At 42.3% G+C, this 24,804-nt stretch overlaps 1 protein-coding gene across 1 annotated transcript in view; it reads left to right on the forward strand.

Annotated features, from left to right (window-relative positions):
* TNFSF11 (TNF superfamily member 11) overlaps nucleotides 1-19,484 on the forward strand; it is a 31,888-nt gene extending 12,404 nt beyond the window's left edge. The window contains exons 3-5 of the mRNA XM_004759265.3: nucleotides 13,763-13,805; nucleotides 13,886-13,984; nucleotides 17,958-19,484. Coding sequence (XP_004759322.1) covers nucleotides 13,763-13,805; nucleotides 13,886-13,984; nucleotides 17,958-18,379 — 564 coding nt within the window. The 3' untranslated portion in view covers nucleotides 18,380-19,484. The remainder of the gene's footprint in view (nucleotides 1-13,762; nucleotides 13,806-13,885; nucleotides 13,985-17,957) is intronic.
* Nucleotides 19,485-24,804: the final 5,320 nt, after the last annotated feature.

The raw sequence follows: 24,804 nt of genomic DNA on the forward strand, positions 1-24,804 counted from the left end.
CTTATGGAGCTCTGTGAACTTCTATTTTTAAAGAAGACTGGGTCAATCAACCACTAGCCTGGTTCTCATTCATCTGATGCCTTCACCAATGTTATGATTGATTATAATTAATATTGTAACGTGAGGCACTTAGGCCTCAGTATAGATACAAAAGTACAGATGATTTTTGTTGAAAGTTTTCTCCATCCAGACTTCTCCCTTTAGGCACGTTTTCCTCTGGTCTCTGCAGTTTCACTATAGAATATGAAAAGCCAAAGATGATAATGACTGCGAATAGCTATCTTTTGTTGGCATATTCTTGACTCATCATTTTCTGGACTCAGGAAGCCTCCGAGCCTCCAAAGGCTTACTGGAAAATGGGGAGTAAAACCAAAGCCATCGTTATTGAACAATTAATGCTTACCTGGAATTCTTGTTTTAATCTCTGGGGACCAGTAAATATTTGGTCCCATCTCCTACAGGATTGACAGTGTAAATTAGAACTCTCTCCTTCTATGAAGAATGGTGTGCCCAAAGATATTCAATGCTTTGATCCCTTAGGAATTAGTCACAGTCTACCTGCTGTAACAAGAGAACCCTGATTCATGAACTAAGTTAGGCAGAGTTTTTTCCTCTCCTGTGCAAGAATCCGGGGGTTAGCTGGCCAGGGCTAACAGGGAGGCTCCTCTATTATCAGCTGGTACCTTCCTACCTTCCATCTCTTGGCCCAAGTTGGCTTTTCCATTTGTTGCCATTTCCAGACAGAGACAAGGGATAGAAAAGGCCAAGAGGGTTACCTGGGTGCTGAGATACCACTAGTAGCATCCTCTTGGCTGGAAGTAACTCATAAGACCACACCTGGCTGTAAGGGGGGCAACAAAATGTTATCTCTGGGCTGAGGAGCCATTTGCACCAAGGCTTGAGGAAGGGGCTTGCCCATCATTCACTGGGAAGAGGAGAGGCTGCATTCTGGAGGACAGTGGCCAGTCTCCAATACTCACTAAACCCTGTTTAGGCAGGAAAGCAGGCTCACCATTCGAGCAGAGTTAACTCCATGAATACATAAGTCTATGAATAATTGGGCCGGCTAAGATTTTGTTTTCTAAGGGTTAAAGTGCTTCAGGATTATTTGGATTCCAGGAGAGCGAGAGAGAAGTTTAAAAGTGGATTTAACGGCATGCATTTTATGAAGGAGCTTTCAAGGGTTTGTTTAGATCCACATATGGGACCTCTGAATGAAACTTGATTGTCACCTACCCAGTTTTTAGTAGGTTTTATGGATTCAAGAACATTAATTTAAAGCCAAAAAGTTTATCTGATGAAGTGCTTGTGTTCTCCATACAGAGAGCTGATCCTTTAGAATTCTCATGTCAATTATTACAAGGACACTATTCCCATTTTAAAAACTGAAGTACATAAGAAATCAATTAAAATTTGAGTAGATCTTAACTGCTTATGGAATTGTAATCATTAGCGTCATTTCTCTAGAGTTGTTATATACCATTATCTCTCACTTGCTTTTTAGTTAAATATACACATAACAAACACAAGAGGGAAAATTAAACCCCATTCATTATCACTTTTCCTTTGTATATGCATATGTAGCCCAAGCAAGTTTCTTGTAAACCCACAAGGAAACTTGGGGTTTGGGGACACTGGTGTTCCCAAATCAAGATGTTAGTCATGTAGTGGTTTTCCAATGGGATTTCTTCTGCGCCGTAACAGTTTTGGAAACTGCAATTCAATCAACCCCAATCATATTTAGCATTTATGAAAACTATCTTTATGGGAAAGCTGAAGTAAGACCCACAGAATTTTCCTACAAAACCAAGGCCATCTACTACTGCCTTTGGCCCAACAATAGGCTGTTGGCTGTGATATGCTCAATCTTAGGAAGACCGAGGGCAAAAGGTAGGAGGGTTTGCAAGAGGAAAGTAACAGTGAGTGGCATCATCAGAGACGGGCTTATCTGTGTGCTAGAAGTATCCCAGGATGGAAGAAAAGATATTTTGGATCAACATTCTTAAAGAGGTAGAGATAAGGAAAGACATACCTGGAAGAGAGCATCTAATTGTGTGGTTGGGGATCTTGACCTACAGTTTTAGGAGTGAATAAAACTCAGGGTCCTTGGCTGGAAGGGAAGGTAGCAAAGGTGAGATTGGATTGCTCCCCACAGAGTGGCTCATCTTAGGGGAGATAGAACGTGTGGAACTGGAGAGTGATATTCCCTAGAATGGTGTTTCCCAAACCTGCTTGATCTTAAGAATCCCTTGGGGACCTTGCTTAAAAAAATAAGCAAATAAACCAGATTGGTCACAAAAGTTTTGGTAATTCAGGAGTAGACTTTGTGATTTCAGAAACCCTCTCTGAGAAAGACTAGTCTGTTTTTAAAGGAAGGCTTCAGGGTGGGAAGGAGAGAGCCCCTGGGACCAAGGAGGTATACGAAGCATCCTAAGAAGATGTGAGAGCCAGCAGGGTACAGGGAAGCCTTTGGTGAATTTAGTGGTGGATGGGAAGAGTAGGCACAAGGCTGTGGTATGGAAAAGTGGGTTTTGAAAGTTGCAGAGAGCTGTCTACAGCTCAGATGATGAGACAGATGTTTGTTTGAACCTTTTGAGATTCAGGGTCTGAGAGAGTTCTGATCTCACTTTGCTTCCTCATCATAAGGCTGCTGCCCTACTCCCCAGTCTTTGCCCTTCGAGGACACTAGGTGGTGGTGGTATTGGTGGTGTTGGTGGCAGTGGTGGTAAATATGATAATGATGACTATAAATCAGGGGACTCCTATTCATCCAAAGTTTTGGTGGGCTTGGAACCTCTTTCTCTCGGTGCCTATGCCTGCTTCTTATCTGCTTGAACCTTTCATGGTGAAGGACCATACCATCATCTCCATCACCCCAACCAGAAGCTAGAAGATCATCTCACACTCTCCATCACTAACTCTTGACTTGGCTCCCATCCTGTGAACTCTGCCTCCTCACAGAACCTCCAGCTCCTGCTACCTAGTCCCTACTGTTGTCACCTTAATGCAGGAGTCACTAGCACCATTTGTTGCCTGGGTCACTACAGGTGGCCACCCCATCTTTGGTCTCACTACCTCTAGTCCATTCTCTGCACAGCTGAGTGACTTCTAAAATGTAAATCTGAACATGTCCCTTACTTTCCTGCTTAATAATAATCCTTTGGTGGACCCTGGTAACCAACAAGATAAAGTCTGAGCTGCTGAACATATAATGCAGAGTCTTCTGTGCTCTGGAAGCCCTCATTCCAGCCTCTCTGCCTCTCCAGGCTCATTATGTTGTGTGCCATTCCATCACACAACAAGCTTGTGCCCAGTGGCCCTACCATGGTAAAATGCTAGAAGTTCTCTAACCGGTCTACGCCCTTCCCCACTCCGCTTCCCTGCTGGGACCCAAAGCACAGTGAAGGCAAAGATGATATCTCTCCTGGAAACACAGCATCTTTAGCACCCCCCGTAGGATGCCTGCTCTCCCCCACCCAGCAGCCATCAGTAAACTTTGTGGAATGGATGGATGAGTGAATGAAAAATGGGCATTTGCATGCGGTCCTTTATATGTTATTCTAGGCCTTTCCCATGTCATTGATTCTCTGTCTTCAAAATTCAGCTCAGGCATTACTTCTTAAAGAAGACCCCCACCCCCACCCCACTGATGCCTGCCTGCCTACCTTTGGGTTAAAAGCTTCTCCTGTGTGTGCTCAGAGCTTTATTCAGTCCTGTCACACAGGGCATCCATGGCAGGAGCCTGGTGTGGGGCTGACGCACTCAAATGTGAGCCTTCCAGGACTGGGAGAGGTTTAGTTTTTCTCTCCTGTGACAGGCATGCAGTGGGTGCTCAGTGCAAGTTTGAAGAACCGGTTTAAAGAGTAGTGAGCTCTGCTCATGCCTGCTCTTGGTGCTGTCCGATGGCTATCTGTTTGCTACTGCCAGAAAGATTCCCAGAGGGCTGGAGGTCACTCCCAAGTGTGATGCTTGTCCTGCTTCTTGGAGGGGTGAGTTTCTGCCTTTGGGGCATGAACGCATTAAAGGATCTTAAGGTTAGAGGACCCTAACTGGCCACCCTGTCCCTTCCTTCCTGGCCTCATTTGTCCACAGAGGCTGGCCTGGTACCTCTGTTCCCCTTAGCATCGTATTCCCAGCAATTCAATACTTTGGGGAGGGTTTGTGAGCGTTTGTGAGCCTTTTTCAGAGCCTACAAGGTTCTGTGAAGGTCAGAGCTCTGCCAGTGTAAGGGGGCTTTACTGTTTAAGTGGCAGGAGAAATCAGAGACAGGGTAAATAGCACACCTCATGCAAGACGCACGCCGCAGTCACTCCACCGGGCCCTTAGATTAAACTTTGTAACCGAGTACTGTAGTGCAAGACATTCTGAGATTGGGCTCTTTATGAAGACTAATACTGCTGTCATAAGGCTACTTTACGAAAACTCTAGGAGACTCTTAACTGTGGCAGAAGGTTTCTCTTTTAAACCATGAAGGTTAAACAATAAAAACTAATTTTCTCTTCCCAGCATAGCCAGCACACTGCCAGGAAAGCATCACTCGGTTCTAGGAAAACAAGGGCACGCTCTTCTTCAGCCCTTTGGAGGGGAGAGTACATTCTCTGTTTGCAAAAGTGTGTCTTTTCCAATCAGTGGACTTCTTCCGGGAGAAACGAGCCCATGCTGACTGTGCCTGGGTGGAAGGACACCAATGCACGTCTTGGTAAAGTTCTTCACTGAGAAATTTCCAGAAGTGGTCATGGGTTGGTGGTGGCTGATTTAGTTAAGAAGGAAAACAAATTAAGAGGTTAAGAGGTGGGGTGCTGGGGTTATGGGCTGTGGATAGAATCTGTGTTGAGAAAACTTTGAGTCTGGGTGAATTCTGTGAATCAGTAGTTTATATTAAGAAATAAAGAATTTTAGGGATCAAAATGTAGAGTTGCAAATGAATCAAAGATGGCTCTTCCTTTCAGGATTAGTGGACCCAATGCCCCATCCGTGGGCTCCTCCCCCTGCTGCTAGCTGGGCCCCTGGAGCCAGTCCTCCTCCCCTTGCCTCTCCCTCTCCCTGACCGCCCCCCCCGGGGGGTGGGGTGGGTGATGTTCAGGAGCCGCCCCACCTCACCACTGCTCCTCTCCTGTCCTGGTGCCCTGGAGGACAGTGTTGCAGGCTCTGCTCTACCCTTCCTGACATGTGTTCAGCTGACAGCATGCTCAGTGGATCCCCTTCTTGAAGTTCTTCACTTTGAGGTTATTTTAAACCGTTACCACGGACAGTTCATGAGGAACTACGTGGTCCCCTCTTCATCCAGGTGCCTATAAACTGTCCCCCCACATCCTGTGGATTACAAGGAGGGAGAAAAGTAAGGGGCCGAGACATCTATATTAATGCTGTCCCTTTAGCTGCTGCACAACACCTGGGTATCTTTTCTGTGAGTGGGTAGGCTTTCTGTCCCTTGCAGACCAAGAATACCAGGCAAATAAAAAACTTTATAAATAAAGACGAGCTACCGATAAGACAGTAAGACTCCGAGAGAGCACTTGGAGACCATGTCGGTATGAAGAGGAGGGCAGGATACTTGCAGTGGGGACTGACTATAAGTAGCTCTGGGTGGCCGGCACATGGGGTGCCCCACAGTGGCCTCAGGAGTCGAGTTTGGGGGCTCGGGGAGGGATAGCAAGGGAGCCTGAAGCAGAAACCAAGACACCTTGCAAAGCCTTCGAAGCCCAAGGGAGGAATGTGGACTTGCTCCTGAGGCCTGTGGGCAGCTCCTGCAGAATTTTCAGAGAAGGACCATGCCCTCCTTGTGCCCCAGCAGCAATGGGTCCGTTTGAGGCCAGCAAGAGACTGGGAGAGGAGGGAGGAGGCTATTATCATGATCCTAATGAGAAACCCTGTTAGCTTGAAGGAAGGCAGTTGCACTTGGTGGAAAGTCGGGGGGAGGCTCTCTGTGCTGTTTACGTGCTGCAAGTCCAAGTCCGCAGGACTTCTCTGCAAGAATGGGAAACTGGCTATTCATCTTCAGCAACAACCCCTGTGAGGCATTCATGTGCTAACTCGGCTGATGAATACACTATTCTTGTAACTTGGTTGGAGAAGAATTACATGAAGGGTATCATTAAGATGTTAAAACGAATGCATTACATATGTTAACAAGTGAATGAACCCTGTATTATATCCGGCAAACGGGGTGTTAAAACCTTGTTCAACCAGCCAGATGTCCCTGCAGCTGCCTATCTGCAGAGGGAGGCAGCTACCTGAGACCTCAGCCATGAGCGGGTGCCAGTGGTTTCCGAAGCATCTGGCTGTACAAATTGCTTCTTCCAGGCTCTGACTGACAGGCTCCGACTGACAGGCACCGCCTGGATCGCACAATTCACGTCACCACACCCAGTGGGATTTTCAGTCTCAGAAGCTCAACCTCCAGCAACTTGACCTTTTCGGGGAATCTTTACAGCCAGGAATGTCCTCAGTGGGAGCTTCAATCCACTCCTGTCATTTCGTAAGATTATAAAACACAGCAATCAAGCAAATAAGGCCATTTTAATAACATTCGCTCTTGAATCGGGATGCTATTGAAGTCTGGTTTGGGGCAGTGGTCCAACTGAATTTGCAAAAGCAGGCTTAACATTTGCTGTCAATGTTGAAATTACCCGGAGCAAAATTTTCATAACTCCCCAGAGGAGCTGAAAATACTCATAGGTGTTTGTATTTATTCTTATAGAGTACAATCTCTCCTAAGTGCCTTTGATTTATCAAGATTGAGCCAGTTCTGAGATGTCTCCCACCTCCCTATGTTTGGTGAAAGACCCTAAAACATTGTAGAAGATGTTCGAAAGAGCCTGTGCCGATAGCCTGAAGACCTGGTCTGCACTCTTCAAATTCACCCTACTACACTCTGGGCATTGGGCTGCTTGGATGTTGAGTTCGGGAGAAGTTGAAAAGAAGCAATCCTAGAGACCACAGTTACACAATCACATCGATCTTTTGTGTGCTTTCTTTCCTGGCGGAGAAATTGTGAAATCGCAACATTTTTCTATGGGTGAAATAAAAGTCGAAATAAAAAACAAAATTATATCGGTTGTTTTCTTGTCTATTCAGATGTACTCTGACAGCAAAGATGAAAAGTTAGTGCACTTTAAATAGGAAAATACCACAATAAGAAGATTTTTTAAACGTTGTGAAATTTCCTCAGTTCTATTGTTTTTAGACTTTAGAGTAGGGGCTATAGCAATTTCCAATCTGGAAAGGAGGGCTGTGGTATCCCAGGCTAGTCAATGCTAGACGGTGTCCACTAGGTGGCAATATGTCAGAGGGTTTCTTTTTCCATTTTATTGACAGCAATTTCTTTGGCTGCCTATCAGTAGTTAGCTTTTCCTTTTTGTTTTGAAGGGTTAAATGAAGCCATCATAATTGAGGTCCAAATTATGCTTAATTTTGCTGAAAATGCATAATTTTGCTGAGAAGACTACTTGTTACAGTGTGACCATAAAATGAATTCATTCATTCATGTGAGTTTTCTTAGTAACTTCTAGGTAATGATCCTAGTTGTCAGGGGTAGGTCATAGAAACCTACGACCTGGAGGAGGGGGCAATTCTTTTTGTCCCCTGCATGTAACAGTTGCTAAGCATGCTGTATTCTGAGAAGGCAGATCGCTGGTCTTCCTGAGGAGCAACTATCGGGTTCTCTTTTGTGGCTCTTAGCGAAGACCTTCGAGAGAATTGCAAGGAGGACTCTGCCCAGCTTTTCACCTTGGAAACTGTTTCTGGCTCCTGCTAAAGGCTGTTTGCTGGGAGGTGTGCAAAGCTACCTGTTCTTCCTTATGATCGTGTAGACCACATATGCACAGGATGAACTTTTTTTTAACTTACAACTGGATTTAAAATAAGATAAACACACATAATATTCTAAAAAAAAGATCTCTTTCATCTGAATAATTCATTCAGAGGAGAGAAGTTGGGATATTCTTTGTAGTGTTTTCCACAGATTAGATGATCAGAACTTTTTGAATTCAAAGAAACCAGAAGCAATGTCTGAATGATAAGATCTGGGAATAAAGAACCGTACATTTTAAGATACTCTAATTAGTGTGACAGAAGTGGAGGACTAAAGTGGATGAAAATAAATGCAAATGTGCTGCTTAGAAAATAAATGGGATTGTCAATTGGGGTGAAGTTGCAATTCTCCTTTAGAAGGGTTTTCCTATAATCTTGAAAATTAAAAATATTACGGGGCATTCAAGAAAGATCCATGCTTGGCATATACATAGCCAAGTATCTGTTCTTTGAGGAAAATGACAAACCAGAGTAGCTCCTGCCTTGTGGTGTGGACTCGGCAGAGTCACAGTTGGAGATCGACGCCCGTCATGGGGTCTGCAGGCCCCTGGTTTGGGAACTTCAGCAGCCAAACCCTGAACATGGGCTCTGAGCCTGTTTTCTGAAGACCCTGGAAATTCTGAGTCCATATTTCCTGATGTCAAGGCTCTTTTTTGTCAGATTTTCCAGACAACCTGCAGGGACTTGGCAGTCAGATCTCCAGTGAAGATAAGCCTCCTTTTAGACTTTTTACTTCAGGGAGGAAAAAAAACCCCTAAGGATTTCTTGGCAGGCATAGGGGAAGAAAAAAAAGATCTTTTTTTTTTTAAGATTTTATTTATAAATTTTTTGAGAGAGAGAGAGAGAGAAAGAGTATGAGAGAGATCACAACCAGGGACGCGAGATAGAGGGAAAAGCAGACTCTTCCCCTGAGTAGGGGGCTCAGTTCAGAACTTGATCCCAAAACCCTGGGATCATGACCTGAGCCAAAGGCAGACGCTTAACCTACTAAACCATCCAGGTGCCATCCAGGGGGAAAAAGATCTTTTCCCTTTTCCCCACTTAGGTTCTCCAGTTGGAGCTTTATAAATTAGACCGACAAGAGAGAGATGAATAAAAGAAAAGCATAGGGACGCCTGTGTGGCTAAGTGGATTAAGCCTCTGCCTTCGGCTCAGGTCATGGTCTCGGGGTCCTGGGATCAAGCCCCGCATTGGGCTCCTTGCTCAGCAGGGAGCCTGCTTCTCCCTCTCCCTCCATCTGCTTACTTGTAATCTCTATCTCTATGTCAAATACATAAATAAGATCTTAAAAAAGAAAGAAAAGCATATGCATGCATTGAATGTATGTTTCCTAAAGAAATGAAGACCTGAGGAAATGGTTAGCCTGACTGGTTTTTATACTAGGTTTGATGGACAATGGAAAGGTGCAGGGAAAAATGTGACTCGACAGAAGAGTCTGAGCTATGGTTAGTAAACTGGGGAAATCTTAACAAGGCCTGTTTCTCCCAGTTCTTCTTAGTGTCCTTCCATCTTGAAGCTAAGGATGCTCATTTCCACTAGTTAGGAGAAGAGCGCCTCTCATGCGAGGGTCTTATGACCTGCTTCAGAGGAGAAAGATGAGTCAGAGGGTCCTTCCTGCACCTGCCATTCCTCAAATTCCTTCAGCTTTAAGTATTCAATAGGCTGAGGCCTTATATTTTGGGGTAGCACGTTCTGAGCCCCATGATGGACCATTGAGACTTTTCTGCCAGCTTTCAGGCATGTGCTTGGTGACATTTGTAAAGGGACAGGGACATACAGCTCTGAAAGAGGAGTCAGGGGCAGAGGTTGAAGTCCCAGCTTTATGGGGAGAGCCCTTGTCCTCTGAGCCTCTATTTCCCAGTCTGAAAAATCAGCGTAGTGATAATTACCCAGCCTCTGATTCTAATAAGAATCAAATATGCTAATATAATGGAAAATACTCTGTTAGCTATGCGTGTAAGGGATTATTTAATTTTCAGCATGAATATGTGGAATATATATATAAGTTGGGAGAATATAATAAATCTATGGCCAAATACAGACATCACCAAACAGCCATTCATGGGAGAACTCAATTAGTAATAATGTTTGTCAATGCCGGCCCTATATTAGAACCACCTGGAGAGATTCCTTTAAAAAAAAAAATACCAAGTCACAATTGGACTAAGTGGAGTTGGGGCCTGGGCACCCAAGATGTAGTCCTAGAAAAATGTTCTGTTTATGGTTGACATCTATGCATATCATTTTGAGTTCAAAAAATTGGGAGTGAGGTAGGGATACAGGAACAGATAATAAGAGTACAATTTTTGGTAGCCTCAGGTCGTAGACATACCATGTACTGCCTTTGCACAAGGAAACTTCTCTATAGAGTTTGAGAGGGATTGCAACTTTGGGGTACCTAAGAATGGGTATAACACAAAAGCAGCATTACATGATGGGGTCTCTAGTTAGAGTTCTAATTTGTCCTGATCAGGACACATTAGGGTTTCTTTTGTTTTGTTTGTTTTGTTTTGTTTTTGGTATTTGGGTTTTTTGTTGTGTTTTGGTTTTTTTTGTTTGTTTGTTTTCTTTCTTAGCAGTCATTGAAAGTGCTTCTGAATGGTCCTGGTTATTGAATTTTCTTGTAATGAAAAGTTTCTGTGACAGTTCTGACCTAGGAGTCACTCCTTAAGTGGGCAGGAGAAGTTTTTTTATCAGGTGGGAAAGAACAAACTTTGCTTGCCCGTTTCGTTTAGTCAGTGACTTTAGTCAGCTGCTGCTTTTGCCTGGGTCTCAACCTTCACAGTGTCAGATTGGCCTATCTCTGAAATCTTCTGGGATGTCAGAGGCTTTGCAGTTCTCATATTGAGGCTCTAAGCCACCAGCACTAGCTCACCTGCTAGAAATGCAGAATCTCAGGCCCTACCCAAGACCTACTAAGTTAGCAACTCGGTTTCAACCTGCCTTCTGGTAGACTGTGATGCATGCAAGTCTGAGGACTACTGAGCTGGCACATAAGCTTTCCCATTGTGTTTCTCAATAAAAGGTGTGTTTTTCTCCATAGAAAAGCACGAAGCAGACATTGGGAGACATAAACCATACTTAGCTTTGCTTCTTCCCCCACTCCTCCCTCTTCCCTTTGATGAAACAAATCAGGCCTAGAGGGAAAAATGAAGGGCAGCTTTATATTCCTGAATTAATCTGTCATCAAGGATCCTATTTCAAAATTTTAAGAGATAATAATCAGGTAAAGAAACATTGTATATATAAGAGAGTCAGTATGTATAAAGACATACTATATTGTAGGTGCACCTGGGTGGCTCAGTAGTTAAGCGTCTGCCTTCGGCTCAGGTCATGATCCCAGGGTTCTGGGATCAAGCCCTGCATGGGGCTCCCTGCTCTATGGGGGAAACTTCCTTTCCCTCTTCCACTCCCCCTGCTTCTGTTCCCTCTCTCACTGTGTCTCTCTCTGTCGAATAAATAAAAATCTTTTAAAAAAAGACATTCTGTAAATGTATAAATATATATACAATTTTTATCTCTATTATAAATGTATATATAATGAATAAAGATACATTGTACATGTACATACATACACTTATATAAAGCTGTAAAGATATACAGGTATATAAAGATACACTGTATATACAAATATGTAAGGATACACACAATGTATAAATACACACTGTGCATCTACAAATCTCTGTTATAAATACAGGGGAGACTAAACCAGGAAATTCCAGAAATCAGAGTACCACTGGAAATCTAGAAGTCACAAGAAGAGAGTTGGGAGATTGGAGATCAGCTACGGAGAACAATAAATCTTGGATGGAGAGGGAAGAATAAGGCCTGGAAAGGGCCATTGCATGGCACCACTCAAAAAGGGCTGCCACAATTTGCCTAGAATTTCCTACAAGCAATGCTCCAGCGTTTGGTAGGGCAGTACCCTGGGCCAAGGCAAGGGCAGAAGGCAGCCCTGGATGAGCACTGGATGTAAAAGGTAGTCACACTGTGACTTCTTTAGGTAACAGAAAACAGCTGTGCTATCTCCTCCAAGGGTCTTTAAAAATAGAATAGATTTGGGGGGACAGGGGAAGGGGTGTAAGGAGAGGGTGGTGGGGTTATGAACATTGGGGAGTGTATGTGCTATGGTGAGTGCTGTGGAGTGTGTAAACCTGGTGATTCACAGACCTGTACCCCTGGGGATAATAATACACTATATGTTTATAAAAATTTTTTTTTAAAATTTTTAAAAAATAGAATAGATTCTTAGCTCTCTTGGGAGTCCTGAAGGCAGGGAGAAAAATCAATGGTGTTTTTAGAATCCTTCCAGTTGTTAACAGTTGAAGTTGTGTTTGCCCCTATCTATCTATCATCATCTATCTATTCACCTATTATCTATCTATCAATCTATCTATCATCTATCTCAAAGCCCTTCTCTTGAGATACTCAAAGAACTTAGGTTATATGGCTAATCTTTTAAACATCCCAGGATGGGGCTGGGGGCAGGGGGGTGGGAAATGGTTAGTATGGATGGCCATCCCAATAACAGAGAAATTAGGAATCTCCCAAGAGTGTTTCTAGTATCTAAGTATTTGAAGTACCAGACACTCTGCTAAGTGCCTACATGCATTTAATCTTAACCTCCTGCCTTATGATAGAGGTTCTATTAATATATTTAGTGCAGGTAGGTGGCTGATAGGGATTTGAACTGACGTTAGAACTGACGTTTCACCCACTCCATCTTAATAGTTAGTGGTAGGTGGGGTCAGGATTCAAACAGGTATGCAGTTACTTACACATCAGATCCTTCATTCTCAGGGCTCAAATAGAGATATGCAATTACCTGTGCTCTTTTCAAACTTGGGCTCTTTCTTTTTCTGGTTTCAGTTTCTTTCCCTCTTTTCTTCCTTCCTCTCTCCCTCCCTCTTTCCTTCCCTCCTTTCTTTCTATTTTTCTTTTTCTTTTTCTTTCTTTCTTTCTTTCCTTTCTTTCTTAATTTCTCTCTTTCTTTCTTTCAGATTTTATTTATTTATTTGAAAGAGAGAGCAGGAGCCAAGTAGTGGAGCAGAGGTAGAGGGAGAAGCAGGCTTCCTGCTGAGTAGGGAGCCGAGGCCGGGCTCAATCCCAGCACCCTGGGACCATGACCTGAGCCAAAGGCAGACGCTTAACAGATTGAGCCACCCAGACACCCCATCCTGGTTTGAGTTTCTAAACCTCTGTTGGTGGAAGTATTTTGACTTAATTATTGATACTGTAAAAGCTCTTAGTCTCCTGTGCAGTACTTTAAATACACTGATTTTTTTTTTAAATAAAAAATTAACCATTGGAAGCTAGGCATCATTCACTTTCCTGTGAACTGAACTTCATTGTGGTAGCAGGAATTCACTAATGAAATAGACATAAAAAGAGCTTCCCTAAAGATTTAAGAGGGTCATATATTTTGTGGTAATTGTTATTTTCCTAGTTAACTTCATTTATGTATCTGCTACAAATTCTTAAGTATGTTTAATTATTCTAGGTTTTATCATGTACATTGTCTTTTATTTCCTCTTTGTCCAAAGTATTTTGTTAGATGGTATGTGTGTGAAGCATACGGACATAACTCTTTGGGATGAACATCTCTTTTTTAAGATTTTTAAATTTATTTTAGAGAGAGAGAGCCTACAGGTGGGGGGAGGGGCAGAGGGAGAGAAACTCAAGCAGACTCCCCACTGAGCATGGAGCCTGACACAGGTCTTCTCACCACCCTGAGACCATGACCTGAGCCGAAACCAAGAGTTGGACACCCAGGCACCCCAGGTTGAATTTTTCTTGATAGTTACCTAGAACACCAAAGAATTTCACTGCCTACACATGCCTGGCATTGAAGGAAAAAAGATTAATTTATCATTACGTCCAACAGTCCTAAATTCTTATGTCTTGACTAGAAGAGTGAATATTTAAAAAGATTTTTGTCTTTTCATTTCAGGAGTTACAACATATTAGATCACAGCACATCAGAGCAGAGAAAGGTAAGCATGGTTCTGCATGAATATTTGAAATCATATAGGGTCAGTGTTCTTGGCGCTAATATGGTTTCTCTCCTCTCCAGCTATGATGGAAGGTTCATGGTTAGAACTGGCCAGGAGGGGCAAGCCTCATACTCAGCCTTTTGCTCATCTCACTATTAATGCCACTGACATCCCATCAGGTAAGTTCCGTTTGCATCCAGCCTGAAAAAGATTTCAAGAGTCCTTTACCAGTCCAATTAAATACTCAAAACTATTATTAGCTGGTTACTAAAATTTTGAGAGCCCTTAACTTGTTGACCAGAAGAAGGATCGTTTGGTACTGAGTTGATGATCTCTATTGTGGAAACAGTTATTGTCAGCTCTGCCAGGAAGGACGTCATTGCTTTTCATTTTCAGATCATCGAAATGGGTGCCGGTTGAGATTGCAGAACTGGGAAGGGCAGTCCCTTGTTATGTTCATCTGTATTTCCCCAAACTAACATTGGTACATCCCCACCCCCAACCTATGAAGTGTGTGATTTATGTCCTGCAGAATTCCAGGTAGGGTCTTAACAGAGTAATGTTTAAGAGGCAGTAGCCCTCTAGAAAAGGAGACACGCTCCTTCCCCAAGGGCTTATTACTTTCTCTGGATAAGAATTTAGCTCAATGCACTGGAGAGCTGAATATCTTTTAGAAATGAGGAAATCCAGAGCTCTGTGCCTACAGATGTCCAGCTGTGTCCTAACCAATGTCCCAGCTAGCCCACCATGCAATCCCCACTGGGACTCTCTACCAGATAGGTGGGGATAGGTGAACATCCAAAAGGTTAAAAGAACATTATTTAATAGAGTGTCAGTTGACGTCATCATTATTATTATGGTGCCATTTGTTCAACATAAAATATGTACCAGGCATTTCACTGTATTCCTTACCTCTGCTCTTACCACAACCCTGCAAGGTAAGTGATTATCATTCAGATTTGTGGACAAGGAAACTGAGTTCCACATAATTTATCTACTCAAGATCACAGGGGTGGTAGGTTTAGAAATTGAGTTCCACTCCAGTTGATTCCCAAGTCCATGGTTTTTACACTACAGGCCATCATATTCCTACCCTGTAGCCAGCTGGCTTTGTCAGAGGGAAAAAAATTCAGAGCCCTTATGTTCTTATTTTTTTGTAAGAAGTAAATTCCTGCAGTCTTAATAGAAGGGGCTTGCAGTCTGACGGCCTGGGTATGGGGTCCTATCGCACCACATACTGGCTGTGTGACCTCATACAGATTCCAAGTATCATTTGTGTGTCAGTTTCTTGACGGGGATGGAGATTCACTGGATGGCCGTGGAGATTCAACAAGGCTAGGTCGGAGCATTTGCACGGGGAGGCTGGCCTCTAGTAAGCACTCCATGAATGCCACTTGTTACTATTATTTGAGTTTTATTAAATGGTTATGCATATTCCACTCTGTTCCAAAAACGGTTTAAGGCTAGTTTTTCTTGGAGTTAAAAAAAAAAAAAAAGACCCAAGTTTTCAGAGTGATTTCGCCATCACTCTCATAGTGTGGGTCGCGGAGCCATATTCCCTGACTACAGACGTGGAAATTGAGAAGCCAGCGACTCGGTTGGTAGCACATTTGCCTCCACCCTCTCTCCTGCCCCAGAGATCTGCTTCATAAACAGATTTTCTCTCTGCACATGTGGATGTGCGCCGTCCATTGAAGTGACACTAATTTTCTGAGTGAAAACCGTTTTGCATATTAGCAAATGCAATCAAATTAATACCGATCAGCTGTTTGTGCTATGAACGTACTCTGCATTTATCTTTTCAGTTCATTTTAAATGGCATATGATAAATATTACATTACACCGTGTGCCAAAGTCTGTTTGGCAATAGCAAGCGTGTTTTAGTTATAAAGCTCTCTCTTCAGGCACCTAGCATCAAGTCATTGCCAAAAAACAAGGCAAAACTCCCAGTTATTTTCCGACGGTTATTGAGTTTGTGAGTGAAATGAAGTCATGTATGCTCCATTTAAGAAAATAACGTTTGCTCCTCTGGCTAAGCCAACAGCTCCTTGAGTCCATGTATCTCCCAGTTTCTGGCCAGTACTGGATTATTCAGAAGAAGGTGGCTTTAATTTTGCATGTTCTTTTGGCCTCTGTTTTATATTTATTTACACACAAGAAAAAAGTCAGAGCCTGCCTTCTATTGACTGTTAGCTTATGGATTTGCAAATCTTCCTGAATAAAATGCATTGGGAAATATTTTGCAAAGCCAGACTACAAGGCTTTCTTAAGGGGGCGGCTCAGGCTAAAAATTTGGACACCCCTCTTCCCTAGCACCTAATCACACTGATCATAGGGGATGAGGGGCTTGGGTACAAGGTTGTCAGCATACCTTGTTAGCCATGGAAACCCAGGCTTGAGTCTTGGAAACTCAACTGGATCACAGTGTATTTCTCTTTCCTTGTCTTCCACTCTTCTCTGTTCTTGAGTTTTCACATTCATTCGCACTGATAGCTTTCCTCCCTTTAACCCTCTGCACGCCGTGTGCCTTCCATTTTTTGCTCCAACAGTTTTGCTCTCTGACACTACCTTCTCTCCCTTTTCTCAGCTCATACACATTTAATTGAAGTCCTCCCCATCCTCTGGCTCCAGTGTCCCCCCATTGGGCTCAGTGCCCCTGGTCTCCATTCATTTCTGCAACGCCCACTTAGCTGTTGCCTAATTGAACTTCAACCAAGTGCTGTGGGACATGCAGCAATGAAGATACTATGTTTTCCAATTAATATGCCTATTTCTTATTTTCTCCACTATTAGTGCTAAGTGCCTCAAGGGTATACTGCTTGATAAAATTCTTAATTATGGGTAGAGTGAATCCCCATAGAAACCCCCACACAGATATTTACTGAATGACTGATCAACTAAATGAATTGGTGAATGGATGAGTGGATGAATAAAAATAAAGATGTGTTTAGTAGGGAATATGGACTCCTTCCAGTTGACTAGCTAATGGTGGAAGTGGTATGTGGTCAAGGTTCCTGTCTTTTCTCCTCTCCCTGTTGCCTATTCTTTTCTGGCCTGTCCAATCTGCACCTTTTAGCCCTTGGTCTAACACTAACAGATCCAACCCACTGAGAGGGCAGACTTTACCTTAGTCATTCTGCTTCTCTCTGTTAAGAGTCATCATTGGAGATAAACTCTAAGACAAGTCATGAGTTGAGAGAAGGACTGAATACAGGAAGAAGGTAAGAAAAGAGAAACATGGGATAATTTTAGATGGGAAACATCTTGAATTTTGTTTGGTCTGTGAATGGATTAGGTGGCTATTTACCAGTCTGGAGGAATTACTTCACTAGTGTTTGTGGGACTGTGATGAATAATTTTGCAGTCGCCTCTTGATTCACTTGAAACCCTGAGATGATATTTATATGTGGAATGATATTTACATTTGGGGGGATATTTACACTCTGGATGGTTTCATCTGGATGACCTGAGGTGAGACCTCCAATGAAAAAGAAAGAAGTGTGCAAAAGTGGGTCGTGGAGGCCGCAGTATCTTTAATGGCTTCTCAGGCTCGCTCTAGTGACCTCCTCTGGACTTCAGGAAGTAAACCGTCCTTGAACAGGATTTGGGAATATTTGAATCAAGCAAAGTCTGGAAGTTCTCTTCCTATGCTTGTCTCGCTTTTCTGTATCAACTGCCATCGGCTTACTCTCTGTCTTCAACCTTAAATGATCTTTCTGATTCTGTTGGCTGAATCCTGTATCTATTTCCATTTCAAGTTCTCAGGCTCCGTAACAATCCAACAAGGTCATTCTTGATTTTTCTGGGAAGAACTCTCTTTCCTTTGAATACTCATAGCAATTATCTGCACCTTTATTTTCAAGGTTCATGACTTTCTTCTTAACTGAACACATACCATACCCATTTGTCATGTACTGTAGGCACCTTTAGGGAAGGAAAACTAAGTTTTTGTCTTTGTACTCTCTCAGGGGCCTAGCAGAGAGCACTAAGCCATCTTAATGTATTTCTGCCCTTTTAGAAAATAAATTCTGAGAAAGTATTCTACCTTTGGAACAAGAACAGTTACGCTTTTCTTCAGCCTCATGGAATCGTGAGGATGTCCTTCTCATTGAAGGGGGTGGATTTTAAATCATATGCCTTTCCTGTCCTCAGGTTCCCACAAAGTGAGTTTGTCCTCCTGGTACCATGACCGAGGTTGGGCCAAGATCTCCAACATGACTTTCAGCAATGGAAAACTAATAGTCAACCAAGATGGCTTCTATTTCCTGTATGCCAACATCTGCTTTCGACATCATGAAACTTCAGGAGACCTCGCCACAGAGTATCTTCAGCTGATGGTGTATGTCACTAAAACCAGCATCAAAATCCCAAGTTCTCATACCCTGATGAAAGGAGGTAGCACCAAATACTGGTCAGGGAACTCTGAATTCCATTTTTATTCCATAAATGTTGGAGGATTTTTTAAGCTACGATCTGGTGAGGAAATAAGCATCGAGGTATCCAACCCTTCACTATTGGATCCAGATCAAGATGCCACATACTTTGGGGCTTTTAAAGTTCTAGATATAGATTGAGTCCCATTAAAAGGCTAAGACTAGATATAGATTGAGTCCCATATTGTGGAGCATTATTCTGTATTTCCTAGGATGTATGGGGAAAAGTTCTAAACAAGCCAAGAAAGATGTATATAGATGTGAGACTACTAAGGGGTATGACCCACAATGGTACAAGGAGACTCTTTCCATGCTTTTGACTCTGTCGCGAGCATGTGTATCTACCGCCAATGGGAGACGTTGGAGTAAAGATTGTTACAGTCTAAAGACTTTCTTACATAATGGCTTTTAAATTTTGTAATGAATTCCTAAAATTATACCAGATTAGCCTGTGGTTATGTGCTTCATGTGGGGAGGGGGTCGTCTAATTGCCAACTGATGACCATCTGAAGGGTTAAGTTCCTTTGAATGGTTACATCATGCTGGAACCTTCAAATAAATACTTTTTCTAACGAGGAGAGAAAATATATGTATTTTTATATAATATCTAAAGTTATATTTCAGATGTAATGTTTTCTGTGCAAAGTATTGTAAATTATATTTGTGCCATAGTATTTGATTCAGAATATTTAAAAATGTCTTGCTGTTGACATATTTAATGTTTTAAATGTACATACATATTTAACTGGTGCACTTTGTAAATCCCCTGGGGAAAACTTGCAGCTAAGGGGAAAAAAATGTTGTTTGGTAATATCAACTGTATTATACTTCTTTACTCTTTTTAACTTAATAGATTTTTCAGACTTGTCAAGTCTGTGCAAAAAAAAATTAAAATGGCTGCCTTGAATAATAAGCAGGATGTTGGCCACCAGGTGCCTTTCAAATTTAGAAGCTAATTGACTTTAGAAAGCTGACATTGCCAAAAAGTATACATAATGGGCTACTGGAATCTGTCAAGAGTATTTATATAATTATTGAACAGGTGTTTTTTTTCTACAAGTGCTGCAAATTGTAAATTTTGTGTTGGGTTTTTTTTTATGGAAAAGTTATCAGTGGCTTACTAGCAAAAAAAATCCCATTTTTAATGTGGTAGATGATATTTTATACTGTACAGTAAAAACATTGCCTTTGAATGTTAATTTTTTTGGTACAAAAATAAATTTATATGAAGACCTGCCTTGTGATGTTGTGCTTCTCTTTCATGTCTGTCTTATTCTGTGATCCCATTCTCTCCAATATGCTGTTGTGGCTTCCATCTTTCCAAAGGTTACTGGGAGAACTGCAGATTTAATTAAAAATTCGGAAGAGATTCAATTAAATTAATGAACCTCCAAATTTGAAAAATAATTTACAAAGGATATGTATGCAAGAATGGAGCCAGATAGGAAATAAAGGCTTCTTCACTCCAAAAAAGACAGTTTATGTTATGCATCTTTCTTGAGAAATTATCGGTGCTGTACACTAGTTCCTAATGTCCTGTGGGACAGTTGAACTGTGGGAGCCCTTGAACTTTTGAGAGCTTGCCATGGTGGGGAAGCATTAACAACGGACTAGATGCCCGACCTCATGGGAATTTATGTGGGGGAGCTGTCCCAACCCATGCTGGTTACTCACGTGAGGGAGAAAGCAGAAAACAAGCAACTTGCGAAGACACGGGAAGCCATAATTTAAGGCACTTCACATTTGTGGATAAATGTTTCTTGATGGTTGTGAAGAATGGAAGGAGGAAAGAAACAGCAAATGTTAAAGAAGAAATTACACATTTTAAACAGCAAAGCTATGATTGTAGGACTCAATCATTGTCCAAAATACACCTATTGTTTTAAACCTATAAGTAAGTCTGAGGTAGACTGGCACAAAATATTGCATGTTCCAATTGCTGAGCCTTGGCTTAAGGAAAAATGAATTTTTATATGCAATCAGAATTTCTCCACTCTCCATTGACACGAAATCTTGTTCTATAAAGAACTTTAAAAAAAAAAGAAAAAAACCAACAAAACAAAACAAGATTTCATGTGTGTGACACGAAATCTTGTTATATAAAGAAACTTATTAGCTGCCCTGGCTACTATAATGTGATTCTGTCATTTCCGCAGGTGAATGATATTCATTCATTTGTTCCACATTATTCACTGAATACCAACTATGTGCTAGGCACCGTATCAGGCCCTGGGGATCCTAGGGCACTCTTCCTGACCTTGAAGAGTTTCCATTCTCGTGGGGAGGAGCATCCTAAGGGTGTGGTAGGTAAGCTCCAAGGTACATAGAGTACGCTGTGACATCAGAGAGAGGGTCATTGAACCCAACCTTGGGACTCACAGAAGTTCTAGAAATTAAATTGGGCTGAATATGAGTCGGGTGTAAGGCTCCCAAAGTGGATATAGAGTAGAATATCCATCACTATTTTTCAACTTAGAGGCAACTAACTTGCAATGTCTCAAAGATGAGCTAAAATTCAAAGTCTAGGGATGGAAAGAACCCAGGATCTTGTGAGACAATACATGGTGGCACCAGCCAGACCCGGGAGTTACCATGGTGGTTGGTCTGCCATGCTATGGGCAACCCTCCATAGAAAACCTTGAAAATTCAGCCTGACTAAATTTGCATAAGTTAGCAACCTGGTAGATGAGGCATTTTTAGAGCTTTGCTGGAATGAATCTATGACTTAATGAAATGTTGGTATGAACTGGGTTTGAAAGGAGTCAACTGTGACAAGTGGACATGCCGAGGGTATGGAGGTATGGAAAAAGCTTCTTTTCTAGTGATGCTCAAGGCTTTCCAGGATCTGAGTAGAAGGATTGAAAAAGCAGGATTCAATACCCGACTTTCCCATTCACACATTACTACACACACACACTACTTCTTTTACTTCTCATTCATCCCTTTTCCCACTTCTACTCTTATGGGTTTTAGTCTTTTTCTTTTTTCTATTCCTTTTCCCACACCGCCCCCCCCACCCCTGCCCCGAATCCCTGGCCCTTGTCTCAAGAGGACCATTTTGTTTTCCTGGTGGCCTTTGAAGAAGAAGGAGGCTGCTGCGTCTGACTGAGACAGAACCAGATATGTCAACACTCAGCAACAACTAAGTGAATGTGCAAAGGAGTGACTAGATCATGTCAGGAAACCAACACATACTGGATGCTCTGGCAAATGGAATTGTCTGCTCCTAGTAAACATCCCCTTTCCATCTTCCCACCACATGCCAAATCTGAAGGAAGGAAAGCATGCAAAATTTGAGGTCCTCCGTCTTCCTGAGCTTTTACAAATACATCAGATTCATGCACACTGGCATCTTTCTAAAACACTACATGTACAGCAATTCCTGTTCGGTAGAGTTTTTTTCCTCCCTCTCCTATTTCCTTTTGTCTCATTTGTTTCCACCAGGCCATTGTAGAAAAGTTCCCAGGGAAGATGACCCATTTCCCCAGGGACCCTAGTGGAAACCTGAGCACCTCATAGCTCATTCTGTCTCTCTGTGTCTACTTGTTGATTTGGCTTAGAAAGGTGGCATGGGGTTCCACCTGTACATTTTGGGGACACACCTCTGACTCAGCTTGCAGTTGCACATTTAGCCCGTGGAGTCATTTGGGGCATGCCAAGCATGTGCTCGCTTCACTTTTGGCTTTGTGAATCGATTCTCTAATGTCCTTGCTATGAAATTGAAATATGTTTCCCAGAAGCTGCATTTATAAATGCTAATTAGTTATTGATTCACATTATGATGATTTAGGCTTGTGTCATTTTTTACAATAAAAAAATTTGTACACAGTGCGTGTTAGATTTTAGCTATAAAACAGAAATCTATCCTTTTGATTAGTAACACTTTTATGATACCTCAACTCTTCTACTCTTATAATTGAAAAATTCTATTTCCTAATCATTTACTCCCACCTCCCCTCTCCTTTGCTGTGATTGTTTTCTTTTCAGGAGCTTCTTGACCAGTACTCCAGCCATTGTGGTGACAATCTCTTTGATATTATCGGATATGAACCAGTTATTCATTATTTCTATTGCTCCTGGCTTTCAATGATTACAGAGAAATCCTGTAGAATCTTCTGTTTTGAAAATTTGAAGGTGTCCCCTCCTTTTGGCAAAGGAATGAGCTAGAAGTTACTTACTCCATTGGTAGCATCCAGAACTAAGAACCTGGAGATCAGGGCTGGCTTCAGAGACAGTAATTTCTTTTTCAAAAACAAAAACAACAAAAAACAAAAAACAAACATATTTTAAGCTTTATTATGAGGGTCCTAAAATCATGGTATGTCACCATCTTGGGAAAACCCATATTTCCCCCTTTTCTATGAATTCTGCACAAGCTTCATTTTCTAAAAGATCTGATCTTAATCATCTTATGTTGGTAGGGCAGGGGGTGCCTGGATGGCTCAGTTGGTTAAGCAGCCAACTCCTGATCTTAGCTCAGGTCTCGATCTCAGGGTCATGAGTTCAAGCCCCACATTGGGCTTCACTTAAAAAAAATCTTCTGTTGATGGGATGAAATCTCCTCATGAAATGTACACATCTTTTGGAAGACAGATTACAAATCTGGGTGTCAGCTAGATCCAGGATTGGAGTTTGAGCTCTGCTGCCTGGTAACCTTGGGCAGGTGGCCCCTATTTGGATTTTGGTTTCCTACCTTATGAAGCAGGAGTCAATTACCTGCACTGACAGGTTGTGAAGATGGCACATGGGAGGGGCTCGACAAATTGGAGCCACTATTATTATCTCCCCATCCCATTTGCTACACCCTAACTCCCCAGAGTCAATCACATATTTTTATCTTTTTGTCTATATCTGCCATGCACGGTCATATTGAGCAAGGCACTTACATTACATTACACTGAGCAAGGCACTCTTATATTATAAGAGAACTAGGGTGGATATTAAATTAATTTCCTAGGGCTGGATTTGCAACAATTACACAGACTGAGTGGCTTTGAACAACAGAAATTTGCTCTCTCACAGTTCAGGAGGCTGGATATCTGAAATCAAGGAGTTGATAAGATCATGCTCTTCCTGAAGGTTTTAGGGAAGAATCCTTCCCAAGGATTCTGATGGGTTCAGCAGTCTTGTTCCTTGACGTGTGGGTACATTCTCTGCTTCTATTGTCATATGAACCTACTTACCCATATGCCTGTTTGTCTCCAAATCATCCTCTCTTCGTAAGGACACCAGTCATTGGATTCAGATAGTACCCTAAGACAGTGTGACCTCATCTTACCTTGACGACATGCGCAAATACTCTGTTTCCATATAAGGTCACATTCACAGTTTCTGGGTGAACATGAGATTTTAGGCAAACGTATTCAACCCATACATTATCGAGGGACCTAGAGTTCAAGAATGAAATAATATCTGGAAACCAAACCATAACTAAACTGAAGTAAATGAATGCCATAATAGAAGCATGAGCAATGGTGGTGTTGAATGTATCTAACACAGTGACGGGTTGTTTCTTTGAAAAGGGAAGGAAATCATACTTGGATTCGAGTAAGTATGAAGTGTTTGTATTAGCTATTGATTTTTTACGAGACCATGTTGGGATTAGAACAGGGTGCTCTGTGCCTGCTTGCACCTCTCCTTCCTGTGATGTCTGTCCCTCTCTGCTCCCCACCCTGCACCAGAGCATCTTGGTTCTGCTGATAGCCACAACAGGATTTGCATTTACTTCTTCCTTCCAATGGAAAATATGGTTTTGTTTAGGGATTAGGAATTAAATGGGACATGGAGCCAGATAGAGAAAACATTATTTTCCCAGTGTTTCAGAGCTCAGAGGGAGGCAGCCCAGCTTCATGGAGCCTTGCTCAGGGAAGCATGCAGGGCTGATGTTTAGTAAGAAGATCGGTCTGCATGCTGGGGGTGGGGGGATTCTGCTGGGGGCAGTCACATGGGTGATGGCAGGAAGGGCAGCAGGGATGAGAGATCAGAACCATATCCATGACCCTGAATTCTTTGCTAAAATGACCAGCATCCTTAGAAGTCTGTTTTCATTGCCTTTCTGCTGGAAGCCAGTGGAAAGGCAGCATCTGCCCAAACACAGTGAAATACAGAATGGAGGAGCCTACAGAAGCAAGAGCAGAGGTAGGCATGGGGTCTCAGTCACGATCTCAGGGTGAAGGTGCTGATACTTGGATTTGGCATCCTTAAAACTTCTCTGGGCAGGGAAGCCTGCACTGAGGACACAGAGGTCAGGTTTAAAGTAGTATGGTACTCAACAAAAAACAGGCTCAGATCTATAGAGGCAGAGAACAAACTGATGGTTGCCAGAGGCGAGGGAGATAGGAGATAAGCAAAATGCGTGAAAGGGAGTGGGAGACACAGGCTTCCAGCTCTGGAATGAATAAGTTACTAGAAGAAGAGGCACAGCACAGGGAATATAGTCAATGATACTGTGATAGTGCCATATGGCGACAGGAGGGAGCTACACTTTTGGTGAGCAGAGCAGAACGGTATATATTGGTCAAAGCACTATCTTACACAGCTGAAACTAACGTAACATTGTGATATTG

The sequence above is a fragment of the Mustela putorius genome, unplaced genomic scaffold (assembly GCF_011764305.1).
Source record: "Mustela putorius furo isolate JIRA1106 unplaced genomic scaffold, ASM1176430v1.1 tig00000179_pilon_pilon_pilon, whole genome shotgun sequence".
Taxonomy (NCBI): Eukaryota; Metazoa; Chordata; class Mammalia; order Carnivora; family Mustelidae; genus Mustela; species Mustela putorius.